The 17,633-nt window shown below is 33.1% G+C and overlaps 1 protein-coding gene and 1 long non-coding RNA gene across 3 annotated transcripts; one reads left to right on the top strand and one right to left on the bottom strand.

Moving 5' to 3' along the window:
• Nucleotides 1-2,739: 2,739 nt before the first annotated feature.
• On the bottom strand, nt 2,740-6,447 carry LOC132728355 (uncharacterized). Its single transcript, XR_009625472.1, has 3 exons — nt 6,333-6,447; nt 3,917-4,088; nt 2,740-2,873 (listed from the first exon to the last, which is right to left on the bottom strand). It is a non-coding gene; the product is annotated as an uncharacterized LOC132728355 (long non-coding RNA).
• LOC132728354 (forkhead box protein M1-like) lies at nt 6,130-16,024 on the top strand. Of its 2 annotated transcripts, none has more exons than XM_060714007.1 (8): nt 6,130-6,255; nt 8,981-10,439; nt 10,807-10,946; nt 11,533-11,700; nt 12,413-12,545; nt 13,341-13,502; nt 13,824-14,000; nt 14,687-16,024. In XM_060714007.1, exons 2-8 carry the CDS (start codon nt 9,008-9,010, stop codon nt 15,568-15,570), a joined length of 3,096 nt encoding a protein of 1,031 aa, XP_060569990.1. In that variant the 5' UTR covers nt 6,130-6,255; nt 8,981-9,007; the 3' UTR covers nt 15,571-16,024. The 2 variants fall into 2 exon arrangements, with proteins under 2 accessions (XP_060569990.1, XP_060569989.1); XM_060714006.1 differs by lacking the exon at nt 6,130-6,255 and adding an exon at nt 6,537-6,653.
• The last annotated feature ends 1,609 nt before the right edge of the window (nt 16,025-17,633 follow it).

Below are 17,633 nucleotides of genomic sequence, written 5' to 3' on the forward strand. Positions count from 1 at the left end.
TTTGTTCATGTCGGTGTTATTATAAGTGTCATTGGTATGTTTTTTCTTTAAGTTAAATTTTTAGTGATATTTTATGTATATTTGTATTAAATACATGTATTTGTTGTTTTTTTTTCTAAAATGAGAGTAAAATTCTAAGTCACCAGAATAAAACACTGAAAAAAAACCCATAAAACTGCCTTTTGCTTATTTATTTATTTTAAACTACATGTTCAGTTGATGCTAGTTTTTGTTATATATTATTTATGAGGGAAAACATTGACTAGTAGTTATGTATTTTCTTGATAAACTGATGGATGTGGATGTAACTTAACCATGAATTAATCGACAGTCCTGAACCCATGATGACTTCGGTTTAAGTGAAGACCAAGAACCATTTATATGGAAACATAGTTTAAATGGTCAGTCCATAAACTACTTAAATGTAAACACAGTTTTAACAGTGAATGGTTCAGAATTAAGTGAAGACCAGAAGCCACTTACATGAAAACACAGTTTTAACAGTGAATGGTTCTAAGCCCATGATGACCTTGTATAACTGGAGACAACTGAACCACTTCTGCCAGAATTCAAGGTCACATGTTGCATTAACATTCCCCAGAGAGTTCAAGAATGCGGCTTTCATCAATATTCAGATGAATATTATAATTATAATATTGTATAAGTGGATATATATAATTTATGTGACACAAACGTTTTGGGAATGTCAAAAAGTGGACTCTTTGCTTGCGGAAACATTTGTAAAGATATGATTTCTTGAATATAATACTGTTTTTGTGATCATTAATTATGCAGGTACATGTGAGGAAAATGCCGTTATTGAAAAAGTTGTATTAAGTTGCTTAATACTTTTATTATTTATATATAACTGTCTGAAATAAACATTGTTGTTTTATAAATTCCCTGATCACACATTTCTTTGTCATATTTTGAAACATTTCCATGTCGCAAAATTAACCACTTATACAGTATATCATAAAAATATGTTAGATAGTTTACTTTAAGCAGTAGGAAAGGAGGCAGAACTTTGCAAAATTAATTTTATCATTATGATTATAATTATAGTTCTTTTGAAATTGCGTCAAATTTTAATTGTGAACATGTATTCACCATTTAACAATTTTTAAATTCCTGGCACAACAAGGAACACATGCTCTCCTATCTTTGTTTTGAAAAACCAGTTTGGCTGGTTTATTGATAGCTCAAAAATAATTTTATTCAAACAGATTGTCACTATCAGTTTTTAGCATATATTAAGAGTGAAAACAAAGAGCTATTTTTAAAGACATGAAATATATTAATATGCTACAGTTCAAATACATGCAGCTAAAGCTGCAGAATGAAAACTGTATAACAGACTTTATTTAAACTGCAAGATCAACAGTAACAGATCTTGAAGGTCAATCCTAAAAAATTATTATGTTCAAGTTTGAAGACAATCCATTCAAAAATAACAAAGTAATAGCCACTTATAGCAAAAAACAAGCAAAATTTAGACATTAACCTTGAAGGTCAAGGTCATATATGAATGAAGGTCAAGGTAAGTCTGGTCTACTTAAAGGTGTTATCCCAATGGTTGTTGTGGCCAAGTATGAAGACAATACACAAAGAACTTAAAGTCATGATTAAGGTTTAAGTTTGCGGACTGAAAAACTGCTGACATGAATGTAACAATACCTCAAATTTTTTTTTTTCAAAAAAAGTCGAGCTAAAAATAGGCTAAAACAGGCATGTTGTAGAGTTTTTAAATCTGCTCTTGAAATAAAATAAAAACATTGAATACAGTCTGTATACTTTACTTTTACTCTTGAACTTTTTTTCTACAAAAGACTTTACACAAAAAGAAACATCTTAGATTCTTAGACTACAAATAAATTATCAACATGATTTGATGTGATTGAAAAAAGTGCATAAATTATGGGTTTTTTCTAACAAAACCCAGTCATGACTTTTTCTTGAGATACGTAATCAACTGTCGTTTTCTCTTGCTCCAACCATACTCATTTTCTGGAGTATTTGGAGCTAGCACTACTGTCTGACAAGTCAATTTCCTATAACTACACGGTGACTCGCAGTTTACTAGCATTTTACCAAGTTCTTGTATTCTCTCTGATCGCCTAATATGAGGCGAGTTAGTGGAATCCGATTCACTGTCTGGTACAGTTAATGATTCATCATTTAACTTTGTCCTGTTCTGCACTACTTTTTCATTATCAAACATTTCATCAGCACATTCTTGATCTTCAGAATCAGCTTTGACTAAAAGCTGACAAGCGAACAATCTTTTAATGGGAGGTTTATCCATAACCGAATGTTTTCTACTTCTTGTTACATTAAGATCAGTGATTTCTCCACTACTACTTCTTTCATGATGCTCATCCAACTTATTTCCATAATTTTCTAACACTTCATTAACCTCTCGATTAATATTTAAAGCGGTTTCACTTTCTTCCTGAATATTAGCACCAAAGTTATTCCTTTCCAAGTCCCTTTTATGAATGTGCCCTTTATTTCTAGATTGACGATTTTCCAAACATTTGTCGCACTGACTGTCATTCACGGCAATTTCATTCTGATCACCATCCTCTCTTTCAGTTTCCCGCATATTCTGTCTGGTCTTCTATAGACACTTCAACATCTTCAATTATACTTGGAATGTTCGACTTATCGCACCTATTAACCTTAGTGAATTAAAATTTCTCAGTTTATTTCGAGAGAACCCAGTGCTGTTATTTTTCTTTATTCAATGAATTATTGTCTGAATATGATGCGGCAACATTTCTATGACCAGCAACACTGTGTCTTCTTTGCCTTGTTAGTTTCCGTTTACCTTGTCCACCAGAGAGTCTCACATTTCTAAATTGTGGGGAAACCTGAAACAGACAAGGAAACTTAAATAATACGAGGAGAAAATATAAATGATCTGAATAATCAATTTTCCTACCCTTCTATGACTTGTAAACAAATTTTTGGTTTGAAATATGTCAATCTTTAGATGAATCAGTGAACAATGCAAAAAGACACTGATAACCTCAAATATCATGTTATGTCAGTTTGATATTTTTACTAAAAAAAGTAAATCATCCTTAACAATTAAGCACTTCACACAGGGTAAAAATTATCTTACAAGCTTTCTGAATTGTATCTTTTCTTTTCCATATTAAGTTAAATGTAAAATAAATATGTCTTTCAGACTGGTCTGGTTAAAAAGAAACTAAAAACAAGCTGTAATTTCAAGACTAGATTTGCTAGTTGGGCAGTGCACTCAATCAGTGTCCATTAATAACACAAGAGCCTGAATAATGCAGGAACTTTTATGTTCCTCAAGAGAAATGTGTTGGTGAAAAATCATGCTTTTACAGTTAAGGATCTTGTTAAGAGACCTTCAATGATGACCCCAAAGACTATGTGAAGTTACAAGTGAATAGTTTCAATGATTGAGGACTGGTTGAAATATCAAGAGAATACCTTCAGTACATGTAGTTCATGAGACTAATGAACAAGAAAAATAAAATTTCTCCCCAACAAGCTTAAATTTAAGTCAAATATGAATCTTTATGGAAACACTTTCAATGTGTACTTTATTTATAAATGTGTATTTTATATTATCATCTGAACATTTTTTTTTGTTGTTTGATTTTCACAATTTTATTTTTTGGTTTCCATACAAAATGTACCTTAACTTTTAATGATAATTTGACTGTATGGATTGATGCAAAAAAGAAAAGGTCATATGGCGACTATCCAGCTTAATTTGTGGAGAAGGACCTCACGTAACCCTCTATGCATTATTTTATGCACAAACGGGCACCTAAGTAGAACCACTGACATTCCATAAGCTGGCATTGAAGGTACATGGTAGAAATGCATATTTCTTTTTTTCTGCAAGAATATTTTTTAAATCATTAATCAATACCCATGACAGATTGTGTAGTTCATCGACAGGGATCGAGTTTGCTGTGGGGGGACATCTTGCACAAAGTACAGGAGATGGTACATTATTCTGAACATGCACAGGACTCTCTGTGAAAACCAGTGATGGTCTGGTTGCAAGAGAAGATTTCTTTTTTCTTCTTGGCATGTTTGTCCTGAAATTAGAAGAAGAAAACTTTTACATCCAAAAGCTTTGGTTAGGTAAAGCAGCTATATTTTCTTTTTTGGTACATCGCACCATCATTATTTATGGCAACAAAACAGGAAAGATGATTTTGGCTAACCTCTGGTGTAACAAACTTAAAGCAACTTCAGGGGTCAAAACCTTAACCACCTCACCTGTGGGTGGTAAGAGATCCATAGACTGCAGTATTTTGGACCCATTTAGTCGCCTCTTATGATCAGGCAGGGATAAACAGTGGCTGCAATTCTGATGCCTGAACCCCTTAAGGCAACCCCTTAGCCACAAGGGGGTAAAGCAGCTATATCATGTATACTGAAATCTCTTCAGCTAAAGCCGTCAAAAGAGACAGCATGCTTGACTAATTTAAATAATTAAAACTTGGTATAAATAAAATACAAGAGTGATCATTGATCACGTGTTGTCTCATGATAGCGGTAAGCCAATTGCATGTTGCAGCTGAAACAAAAATCATTAACAGTGCAAAACGCGATTAACATCCAAGGGCCATAACTCAGCTTAAGTCATTCTACTGAAAAACCTGTGTATTGTAATATGCTCAAGTATTTGAGCTACCAATCAATCATGTAAAATGAAATTACTTTAGTGGTATAAGAGATGTAGTCTGGACAAACTTTATTAACACCTTTTTTATTCAAGGGCCATTACTTCAACAAAAATCATTCAACTTTAAAACACCTGTAACATGCACAAGGACTTTCAGAGCTACTGATTAATCCTTTAAAGTTCCATTGAAATTACCTCAGTGGTATAAGAGGAGTAGTCAGGATAAAATATTTATAAATAAATTATTAACTGGCTGTACGAGAAAATGGTGATAATATGCACAACTTAGGCTTAGAACTGACCATTCCTATTAAGTTTGGATGAAATTGCACAATTTACTATTTAGTTAGTAGTTAGCTTCTGAGTAGCTGGCAACACACACAAAGAAAACTTTTTTATTCAAAGGCCATTCAACCAGAAAACCCATGTAACATATGCAAGTACTAATGAGCTGCTGATCAATCCTGTAAAGTTTCATTGAAATTGCATTTGTGGTATTATACGGTATAAGGAGAAGTCCAGACAAATTTAAAAAATAAAAATTATTAAAGGCCTATAACTCTGACAAAAATCATTGAACCAGAAAATGCAGACAATATGCACAACTAGACTAGTACTCTCAGATCATTCCTGTAAAGTTTTGATGAAATTGCACCAGTAGTTTCTGAAGAGTAGTCCGGAAAAAAATTGTTATGGGTGGACAGAGGATGGAGAAGTGATCCCTTAACCTTAACATTTGTTACTCTGAAGCAGCTCCTTACATAAAAAGTGATATAGATTTATAGTAAACATTCAAGAACTGTCAGATGAAAAGCATGCCTGACAATTCTCAGTGCCTGATAGTATATCAATATTAAATAAATCATTAAATGAGCCGCCATAATAAGTTGATGCTAACCAAAAAAATTTTTAGTTCACAAAGGGCCATAATTTTGTCAAAATCTCAGCTAAGCAGCTCAGATACATATATTAATATGAATCATGTACCTTGGCAGCTAGAGATATATTGGCCTTGAATATTATAGTGACTACCTCATAAGATTTTAAATATAAGTAACAAATAATAAGCAAAATTTACAGCTTTAGAAGTTGGTGATACAAAGATCTACAGAACAGAAATAAACCGTTTACATTTGTAATTTGGGTGACTGAGACTGATAAACTATATGACAAATTAAATGTTTGCAAGTTTAAATGTCTGAATTACATGTGGTAACAATTTAATGACCGTCAACACTGTTCATTTCATTTTATATTGTAAAAAGTCCACCTGTTAATAAATATATAGATTCTCTATTAGAAACTTTAAATAAAATATGCAAGTGTGGACTATCTTCTACTGTGTAGACTACTGTACTTCTATATTTAACACGGCAGTATACTGTCTCCAAGGCCGATAGCTATTTCATTTTCCAATAAGTTATTTTTAGAATGATAGATTACCTAATGAACCATGAAAAACAAGTTGAGTAACTTGACATATCGTTTGGATTAAAACATGAAAATAAACGTTAAAACTGGATACAATCTGACCAAATTTTATTATTTTGGCACTTTGTTCTACAAAACAACAGGTATTCTTATACATAGTAATTCTGAGACAACATTATCAAGTTGTAAAAATTTATTTAATTTAAAATAAATTATATACTTCAGTTACTGTCCATATTATGCCGCTTTAGCTAAAACAAGTCTGGACACATTTTGACGTTTCAATGGTGGCAGCCATTTGTAAATAATGAAAGTTCCATATGACGAGCACGCCGATTGGTTACTTATTTTGAGAAAGCCAATGATAAATTAGATGACAAACGAAGCTCGGCAGCTTGCCTCACTGATGTTCACGTGATCATAGTCGTAAAAGACGATTGGTCAATTCTAAAGAGGGTTCGAAATTTAAAAATGGTTGTCATTCCTGTCCAGGCATGCTAAAAATTATTTGAAATGTCCATTTAATCCTATATATACACAGGTAAAATAGAATAATTTAAACGATCGTTAACCATTTTTTGTAATAAATTCAATTATTTGAAGGGTTTCTCCAGCATTTGCTCATGTTTGAGAAATGCAAATTTGCAGATTAAAATTGCAGATTTGTTTTTGTTTTCTGCAAATTCTACTCGTTTATACCTTCCATTTTCTGTCCAAATCCCGGGAAGGTTAACGATAGCTTATTAGGAAAAATAATGCATCAAACTAGCACTGTAAAAATGGGCTGAAATGCTTAGGGCGAGGGCACATGTGGTCTGTTGTAACGAATAATTTCAGTCAACTGGCATCTGTACAAGGTGTTAGACATTTTAGTAGGTATGCACATTTTTGTGTATACGAAACCAATATTTAATAAAATCAACCATTATTTGTAATGCATATATATGAACATTTTTAAGAAACATTAGGCATCTTAAAATTTTATTGTTTATTATACTTGCACATCCCCGACACAGATCCAGAGCAGAAGTTTTGGGGATTTGTCAAGGATTTTTTGCAATATGCATTAAATAAAATAATAAGTGGTCAAGCCCTTTTCATTGTTTCAAATATGCAATAAAATAAAATTTTAGTAAATGTTTTTAAAATTATATAACAAAGGTTTACATAAGTCCATTTCCCAAATAAAATTTTCTTTAATAAAAAAACTCATGCAGATCGATATCCCCAAATCCTAACTTACACAATTAAGGTATTCACTTAAGCAATTTTTGTAATAATTTCCCCCAAAATTTACTGCCCTGGAACCAAAACTTGTGACAGGGATGCAGAAAATCTGCATGAAGTAAAACCTGTTTATATTTCACGGTTCTAGTTGTGAAAGTATTTTGATGTGCCAAAGCTAGATTCTGAAATATATTTCTTTTGGGTCAGAATCTCACTTCTAGAGGGGAGATATTTCCCATACAAAAAAATAATAGCACATTATCTCAATGTGTAGTACAATTATAGTCTGATTTTATTGACCTGTCAATTAGTTACTAATTTAGTATCAATAGAGTATAGCACTCATTTAAATATTCGACCCCACTTCGGTTTGGTTGGTCTGTAGTAGAGCTGTCATCGATATCGACAATATTGATGTATCGTTGATATTTTTTTGCCGATCAATAATCGATACACATTTTAAAAAATCGATACTTTTGACTAATAAATTAAATGTCTAGAAATTATAAAATTCACCCAAAATATATACAGAAGCAGTTATTTATATCTAATGTTATGCTTTTGTTATATAGTGGAATTATTTCATAGCAATGGTGACAAAAAATATTGTCTGGAAAAAATCATGCAGTGGACAAAACACCGTACAGAATATGTTTTTGACTGAAATCATTGAAACAGGTATGAAAGTGAATGACAGACAAGTGAGTATAGGAAATTATCGATATATCGGTGTATCGTTGATTTTACTCACTTGATATTGATATATCGTTGATATGCTTTGCACTGAATCAATGACAGCTCTAGTCTGTAGTTTACCAGAATTAATGTGGGGTATATTAGTCATGTTTTGAAAGTCAGACCAGCTTAATGTGAAAGTTTTCGTTAATTCACAATAGCACAGTCGGTTAAGAGAATGCCTGATAATTGAGAGGTCTGTGGTTAGATCCTAACTGATGACATTGTTTTAAGCTTTACTCTTTCTTTACTTTTGCAGTATATTTTAATGGAACCAATTTGTAGTGTGTTTTATGGCATTGAAAAGACATTTATTGATTTTAATCCATTTTAATTTTAAACGTGAATTCTTAAAACATGTTATTTAAAAAGAGTGCACATAGACTTTACAAAATTAAGTAAAACATAATAAAACAAAACAAACAACATAAAAAATAATCATATATAGCTTTAATAATGTTGAAAGTATTAACAAGGAAAAAAAACATGGACCAACGTGCATGGTCTCGAACTTAAAACAGATTATAAACTTGTGCTTTACCCTATTGCGCGATAACGCTCAGTACCTTTAGTTCATAGATACAAATTAAATTCCATCGTACAGGCTGTCAGCGTATATCTCACAGAACTTACCGAAAATCTACTGAAGATTAATATACTTTGTGCATCGACTATGTAATCAGTATGTAATAGACAGGTTAATAAAACCAAACAATAGCTGGGCTTACTGTGCTAGGTGTCCTAGATTATAAGGTTTGACCTTGTTTTCAAATTCAAAGTGTATTTCCCAAAATTTTATGAGATCACTTTAGCAAGTATACAAAGGGATTTTTTGAACATCAAAAACAATTTTTTTAGCATTTTCATTTACAGTTTCATTAATTAATTATGTTCTTTTCTTTCCAGATGTTATTTGAGTTACTTTGAGAGAAAATGTTTGACTCTGGTTTTCAAGATAGAGAAGGTACGATGGATCATGGCACTGCAGTTGGTCATCTTACTGGTGCTATACCCCATGGCCAGATCCAGAAAATATCTCAAGAAGGAAGTAAAAACACATACGTTATCATTCTTAGTAAAGATTATTTAAAGTCAGAGTCATCTCAAGGTCAGTCTCTGCTAAAGTATTCAGCAGGGTCTAATGTGACAGTCAAGAAAAAGGCAAGTGCTGCAGCTTTAGAAAGAGATTTTGACTCCCCAAGTGGGGAAGTTGCTGTTTGCAAGAAGAAGTTGCTCAATCCTCCTGAGGACGTGAAGCTTAATTTGTCAAATATTAACGATGAGGAGTATGACAGTAACAAGTCAGCTAGCAGTGTTTTCTTACAACAGGATTTGTCGGAAGATGATTCTGCTATAGATGTATATATGCCGATGGAAAAATCTGGTGAAAGAGCTTCGCCTTTTAATTCAAATCAACACTCGGGCGAACAGTCTAAAATGAACACCTATGTTATTCCCACACCAGTTAAATCACGTAAAGGGAATATTGAAAAACATGATTTTCTTAAAACTTCACCATTGAAACTTAATGAGCAGGATTCCAAATCAGGATTCAGTGCCTACAGTCCAAACTTCAAAACTAGTCATCCAGGCACAAGGAAGGTTATTCAACTGTCCTCAAATCAGGACTCAGGTCTGAGCGGGTTTAAAAAGACTTCTTTCTGCAATGAAGCGGTTCCTGTTATGGGGAAACCAGCTGTCAATATTCATCACACACCTATTTCAATGCTACCAAAGACTAATCCAAAAGCTGTGCCAACATTCAGTGACATTTCCCCCATCAGCCAGCAAACTGCATCACAAGCACATCGCAGCACTTTCATCCCGATAAACCCTGCTGATTCACCAAGTGATGGTGCTACTTCTACAGGTCCTCTAACATCAACACCGCTTACTGGCGAGCCAAGTTGTCAAAAAAGAAAATCTCATGTAATCATAGAATCCAGCACACACAGGCCTGTTTATGTTATACCATCGCCGTTTGCTCGGCAAAACTCGGTGCAAAGTCAACAGAAACTCGACATATCAACTCCAGGGGCACACTCGTCTTCAATGAACAATAGCTCCGGCTTTATCAGTGCAAGTAGCAGTTTAGAAACTCCAGATGCTTCCTCATCATTTGATGCAGAAAAGAGCCACCCATCGGGAGGCAGATATAGCCCGATGGAAACAAATAATGTTTCCCCGGAATCTAAGGCAGAAAAGAGGGTGGCCGAGATGTTTAAGTGTGACGGATCAGGGGGTGTTGTTATAACTGTGAATGAAAGTGGGGATATTGAAGAACTTGATCAGGGTATTGATAGCAACTCTTTGGACCCTTCAGTTTGTAGCTCTCAGGAATCAGAGACAAGTGAGCCAGAAAAAGGTAATTTAACATTTATAACAATAAAAGTTTATATTTAATAATTGAAAAAGATTGAATAGGCAGTGCCATTTTAAGAGTGGCTCTTACTTAGGTCACAAAACAATTTTCCATGATTTTTAAACATTTCCTTTGTACAGTACAGGGTTATGTCTTAAAAACTATGTGCACACAGGTCCGGCTTTCGTATTTTAAATTCCAAATATATTCAATAGAAGTAAAATTATTCAGTTTTTTTAATTAACACAAAGCACATATGATAGAGATAATGTTCCTTGCTTTTGCAATTTTTATTGATAAAAATCTTTTGACTTATTTTTCTGAATTCACCATTTATAACATTTATGATTACTCAATCTTGGGATTTCAGTTAATTTGAATCAGTCGTTGACAAATATCCAGTGGTTAAAAGGAATGCAGCTGAAAGACGAGAAACCTTCAAGTAACAGCCAGTATCAGCAACAGCAAAATATACATTGCATGACACTTTCACCTGAAGAAATTAAACAGGTCAGTAACTGTGAAAAAAATCTTATCATTTGTTGAGGAACATAATTATAATATTCAATTAGTCAAATTTTGAAACGTCATTCAAAATTGTAAATACCGTTTTCGGACGAACTAATTGTAATTGGCAGAAATACTGGGATCAGCAGTAATCTGTAGGACCCTTGTAAAATGTGGGAAGAAAATACAGGGCTCACTGCCATTAGCGATTTAAATCTTTAGCCATATGCCTAAATTTTCTTAATAAAAAAAAGTTAATTTCGCTTCAGAGATAATTTTGCTACAGGATTTCTTATCCACATTTTGCTATTTTAAATAAATTTTTTACAAAATTTTGTATGGTATCAAAAAATTCTGCTATCCTGTCTGGCCTTTGTCTTAAGTCAATTTTATGTTGTTGTTTTGTTGTGTTTTTTCTCTCTTATTTTTAAAAAAATTCAAGTATTAAAGTTTACAAAACTTTGTTTATTCAATTCAGTCAGTCTTGGTTATGTGTTTAGAAAATGAGGGATACCCAGCTTAACTTGATTGGTTTGTTTCAGATTGATGATGATCAAAATTTCTTTTTCTTTTTTTCTGTTTGATTCAGATAAGCAAAGAATGCGGAGCAACGAAAAGGCCACCTTTCTCTTACATGTCAATGATACAGATGGCACTGTACAGTCGTGAAGATCGTAAAATGATGTTAAAGGAGATATGCAAGTGGATAGAGGACACCTTTCCTTACTATAAACACACTGCCAAACCTGGTTGGAGGGTAAGATCACTTTAAGGCACATTAAGCCTCAGAAATTTTTCTTCTGTAGAAAACTACAGGATCACAAGAGAACCCCCTATGGGTCAAACATGTTATTTAATGTTTTAATAATGAATTTTAGCTTGCCAGAAACTCAATATATGAAGAAAGCAGTGTTGAATGTAAAATTATTGGTCATAATGATAGTGAAATTTAAACAAAGTGATTTTGTCTTTCATTTTAAGAAGCTAAATCACTATCCGATACTTTACTAGCAACCAAATAGCAAAGAATTGTACAGTCAGCTGAAATGTGGCCAATTAGCATCATTTCAGAAACTGACTAAATCACTTACCTTGACCCTCTGTTTAAATGAATGATACACAAAAAGCAAAGTAAGATCAGTCTTGAGTAAATCTAATTAAAATGGATTGAAAAATTTGTCATTTGTTGGCATACTAGCAGGCATCGAAAAATATTTTCAGAGTCATTCGACCTGCAGGACGAGTAGCTTCTAAATCCAATGTGCAAGCAACATTTTTCTACTTGTTTTGCAGCGAGTTCTCTTACATTCTACTTGTAATTACGAATGGACGGGTGGAATATTCGATTACTGACAGTGACTAATAATGTTACTGGATGACTGTTGAGGGTAACATAAAATTTAAATTCACACATACATGATATTTAACATTTTATCATGGTTTACTTGATCAACCTAATTCATTTTCAGAATTCCATCCGGCACAATTTGTCACTTTACAATATATTCGAGCGCGAGCCATCGAAGCGCCATGGATCATACTGGACGATCAAGTCAAACGTTGAGCCAAAGATGAAACAGTATCCACGAGAAAAACATTCAAGTAATAACTGTTTTTAAGATATCTATAATACAAGATTTAAGTATGTTACTAAGAGCACCTCTACCATAATCTGGGCTTCTGTAAACAGAAGTTTTGTAGTCATTTACTCCTTGATTTTGGCTTGTGACTTCCAAAATCTAATACTTATCCAACTTTAACTATATAATGCGACTTCCAATATGAGAGATTTTGCAGTCTTTGACTTCCAAATTTTGAAACTAATGGCAGCCCTGGGTAATAGACATATAGTAAAATAATGAGTCACTTTACATTAAAGCAGCTGAATTTCCTAAATGAAGTTTTCGTCTGCTATTGTAGATGAGTTTATATTGGTCAGCTAACAATATAGAGCTAGGTGTACTTCACATGGATGATTTTCTATTTGCAAAGAATCGTAAAGAAACTCCACTAAGGTCCAACAGGCTAAAATAAAAACATGAAATTTGAATTTCTTACATAAATCTTACATAATTCTTACATAAATCAACTGGGGGCACTTTAAGCAGAAAGACTTGCAAAAGATTATTAAGAAATATAATCGGAAATTGATTGGAAATCATAGGTTTTTAGCCAAATATGAGTGAAAAGCATTGCGATATTCTGGAACAATGGAGTGAGTGAGTAATATGAATTTTTGCGAACAAATTATTTGTTTAGACCTTCACCAAATGGAATAATAATCTTGAAAAAATATTTGTCAAAAAAACCTTGATGAAGTTCTTTTAACATGGAATGCTTTCTATGAAACCTAACTGAGATTGTTTTGTATAGACATGATGTTGTTTTTCTTCACAGGTTCCCATCATGCATCAGAGACGCATCGTTCAATGCCCACACTGCCATCACAAATACCCATTATACCTATGTACAGCTCTATGGGCCAGCTGTCTGCCGTGTCTCCACAAACATTTAGTCAGTCAGTACAACTGCCACACAATACTGCCATTAGAAAGAAAGGTAAGATCAATTTTTAACATTTCATATGTTGTTTTTTGTTGTTGTTTTTTCATTCAGGAAGTAATTGGACATCACTCAGGAATCTGTTTTCTGGGTACTGTACCAGTACTGGTGATCACATCATGGACATGTCTATTTATGAACATTCTCAAAGAGTCTGAAATTTGAATTATTGAATTTTTAACTACAACAAATTTCGAAATCAAAGATCAATTAAGTGCTGAATTTTGTTTAAAACTTTAAAAATTTATTTTGTTCTTTCAGATATATTTTTGCATGGATATTAGATATATAAGAACATTTACATAATTGATATTTCAGGTCAACCACCAATCCTGCCCCGTCCTACAGGATACAGTGCTTATGCCCTCATTCCGATCCCTAATGTGAATCAGTCATTCAATCCTGCCAGTCCAAATCCTACACAGCCACAAGTACTCCTGAACCTGTCTACACCAGGTCAGATGTCAGCCTGTCCGAGTCCCATCATATCAGAAGGTATTTATACTTAATTACTACTAATATATGTTCTATTATAATACTGCATGTTTGTTACATCGTTTTTCATTGGATAATCAGGATGGATAATCAGGATGATTATAATAGTCTATATATGCGGCTCACATGTGTTTGGTGTTTTGCCATGACTTACACTATACCCTTGTTTCAAAAATAAAAATAATTTGAGAGTCCTAAAAAAAAATTTTATATAAATGATTTTTGTCAATACTTATGATGTTTGGATGATGTTTAAGGGTTTTGGGTTGTAGAGGGGGAACGGGGGTATAGTGTAAGTCATGGCCACATGCGGAACACCTGTTATGCAGCTGTGGTGGATTTATGTAGTTAATTTCTTTTTTGCTACAAAGGATGTTTACAGTATTATTCATATATATTTAGCTAATGAGTATTTTTTTTAGAAACATTTATAAAAACCTAAAATGAATTATTTTGAGAAATAAAAATGATAGCGTTTAAAAAAGAGATTGAAAAGTGGACAAGGCTATAATACAATACTTACATGTAGCTTAAAGAAGGGTTTAAAGCACTTTTTAATAAACTTTGGTATTGTGAAGTGTGCTTCTTAAACTTTTTAACACATACTGAAATGATTTATGAAACTAATGAAACTATGACTTCAGGAATAACAATTGTGCTAAATCTTGTTTGATATTCTGTTACAGTGTCAGCAGCTGTAGCCTCGATTCAAGTGTCCGGTGCAAGTCCTGTCCCTCAAGAGCATTACTGTGATACTACCAGCTTACAAAAAGAGCATTTTTATAATAAACCAATGAATATCGTGAAACATGCCTGGATCAACTGCCAAAATACTGACACTGCCTCGTCCCTCGACAGTGATAGACTAAGTCAAACTGATATAACAAGCTCAGGTGAAATTGTCAGCTCAAATGAATTTACGGGCCAAAGAACTAAATCGAAAAGACCGCGAGTGAAGCCAGGGATACCAAAGCCGACATTTTATAAAAAGGAGGAGCAAAAAGTGAAAACGACGGGCTCAAAGAGGCGGAAACTTCAACAGAAGGTCAGGACTTTGTCAAACGAAAGTTCTGATGAAGACGAGGACGGGGTTAAATTTATAGCCAATTTAGAAAAAGAAATATTTTCGAAACCTTTCAAGTCCCATGAGGCTGAAGATATGGAACATTTATTAAACACATCTACTCCTGCCAAAGGTCTTAGTCATTCAGCTGCAGATCTTCCGTCACCTATTCACGGTTTTACGCCATTACGTAACAGTGGATTATTCGATGGTAGTTTTCTGGACACCCTAGGGGATAGAAAAGCGTTAGGATTGTCGCCAGAGACAAGCGATCTTAAAAAAATATTGCAGACTTCACCAAGTCTAGGTGATAGTCCGGATGACTTCTTAGATTTTAATGTGCTAGCTTCTCCTGGTAAATTTGAAGGCAGTCCCGGTCAAAACGGGAACTTGTCTCGAATCTTGAGTGAATGCGGCCTTGACCCAGGCATGGACAATGCTGAAAATTTCCCGCATCTCAACTGGAGTGTGGTAGATCAAATTGTTGACAGCATGGATACCAACTAAAGAATAAATTAGGACCATGTGGTGTCAAAGTCATACTCTAGTATTAGTTTAATATTTTGTCAGTGTCTTTAGTCAGTTTCTAAAATACAACTTGTTTTTGGATAAATTGAGCTCAGATGGCAAGGGTTAAGTTAAATAATTATTGTCATAATAAGTAATGAAAGCTCGATTTTTGTTGTTTTTTAAGAAGCCTGGAAGCCTTTTCTCTCTATACTTGTGATATGGATTTGTGTTGCTTTGAATTTTGGAACTTTCATGTAGTAAATGTAAAAGGTTCTGTTATCAAAATGGTAAATCTTAGCAGATGACACTGTTACACTATAGATTCTGGTCAGACTGCATTACTTGGGTATGCTGGCCTGGCTCTATACTGTCTGCATTAACTAGTCATTAAAGCCGCTATTATAAAGGATTATTATGATAAAAAGATATCTTGATTTCTAATGACAGACTATTGTATCTCTAAGATACTTTAACACACTATGATCAAAACGTGCTGTCTTTTGTTAAATATAAATGGTCTTTATTATTTATAATTTTTTATTTGAAGTGTTAATGATAAAAAAAAGATTGAATCAAAGAAAATTTTATGTGAATTAATTGATTTATACGGAAAGAAGAAATATATTTGTGAAGATACATGTACATATGTATACTATCCTTTGTTGCCTAGATCTAAGTAGTTATGACCTTATAGTTTTAAAGCTACATGCCTCCAGATTAGCCAAAATATTTCAAGATTTTCAAATCAAATTTTAGAAAAAAATGTACTACCGTTTTAAGGAAAGTAAAAAGATTTAAGATTCAAGTAATAATTTACGTGTAATGTGCAATTAAATACTATTTTTGCATATTTTGACTCCTTTTTGATAATTAATGTGGATTGTCTGCAATGTGTAAATTTCTTTCTTTGTTCACTTCACAATATTTTACTTTTAAATATATTTTCAAAACTTTCATGAAAATTAGCATGAATCTGGAGGCATGCTGCTTTAACTCAGTCGAAATAGAATCAGCTTAATGCCATGAGTCTTAAATTTTAAATAAAGTAAACCAAGACCTTTGTAAATGGTACCAGTTCTGGTTGGTTGGTTCCATGACATGGGTTCAAGTCCCATTTGGATTAGCTCTTAGCCTCTCATCTTTCAGCATAGGCTGAAATGAGCCGCTTCATGACAAAACCTACGTAATGCGTTTGCGACCAGCATGGATCCAGACCAGCCTGCGCATCCGCGTAGTCTGATCAGTATCCATGCTGTTCGCTTACAAACTCTATTACAAGTAGAGAAACTGATAGCAAACAGCATGGATTCTGATCAGACAAATATGTTGTTTGTTGTTGTTTTTTTGCTTTTTTTTTGAAGATATATTGAACAAAGTCATGAGACCTTAGTCTTTGGAGTAAAGACTACATATCACTTCTGTGCAGATTACATAATTGTTGAATTGTTTGACTGTGATATTTATAGAGTATTGTTTGTATTTATATGTATAAATGATGTATAAAAGAAACAGAGATGTTTATTTTTTTTGTTTGCTATAGCATAAAAAATCTAGGTTATGAAATATTTTCTTGCATAATACAGATTTTGATGCACAAGATTAACTGCCATATTGTCTAGATTTAATGTGTTTATTTATGAATTGAACTTTTCAAAATAACATGAAATAGTGTTGAATAGCCAAAAGAAGGTTATTTTAGTGTAAAATTTAGTATATATATTTTTGAGAAATGTTGAATAAAATTTTTATTGAGTCAAGTACATAGAAAGGTGATTTAAAAAGTTTCAAAAATAATTTGATATTAAAAATATAATAGATTGGCTAAATTTCAGATTTTTAAGAGTAAAGGACATTATTTGGGAGTATAAGCAAATTGAAATTTAAAACTGTATTATGAATTTTTCTACCCTTTATTTAAGCAAAAAAGTCCAATTCAGGGGCAGATAACTCAATAACGAGGATGGTAACCCCTAATTTCTTTTTCGCTTCAAAATGCTTTTATTATCATACTCTAGTGACCTGCCAAGTTTTAAGAAATGCTTTTCAACAGTTATAATTTT

This window comes from Ruditapes philippinarum, unplaced genomic scaffold (genome assembly GCF_026571515.1).
Source record: "Ruditapes philippinarum isolate M1 unplaced genomic scaffold, ASM2657151v2 ctg6265_1_1_1_1, whole genome shotgun sequence".
Lineage (NCBI taxonomy): Eukaryota > Metazoa > Mollusca > Bivalvia > Venerida > Veneridae > Ruditapes > Ruditapes philippinarum.

Excerpts from the sequence above, each read along its gene's own strand:
- LOC132728354 (XM_060714007.1), top strand. The coding sequence starts at position 9,008 with ATGTTTGACTCTGGTTTTCAAGATAGAGAAGGTACGATGGATCATGGC. Across the intron at positions 10,947-11,532 it reads CACCTGAAGAAATTAAACAG|ATAAGCAAAGAATGCGGAGC; the intron begins GTCAGTAACTGT and ends TGTTTGATTCAG. Across the intron at positions 11,701-12,412 it reads CTGCCAAACCTGGTTGGAGG|AATTCCATCCGGCACAATTT; the intron begins GTAAGATCACTT and ends ATTCATTTTCAG.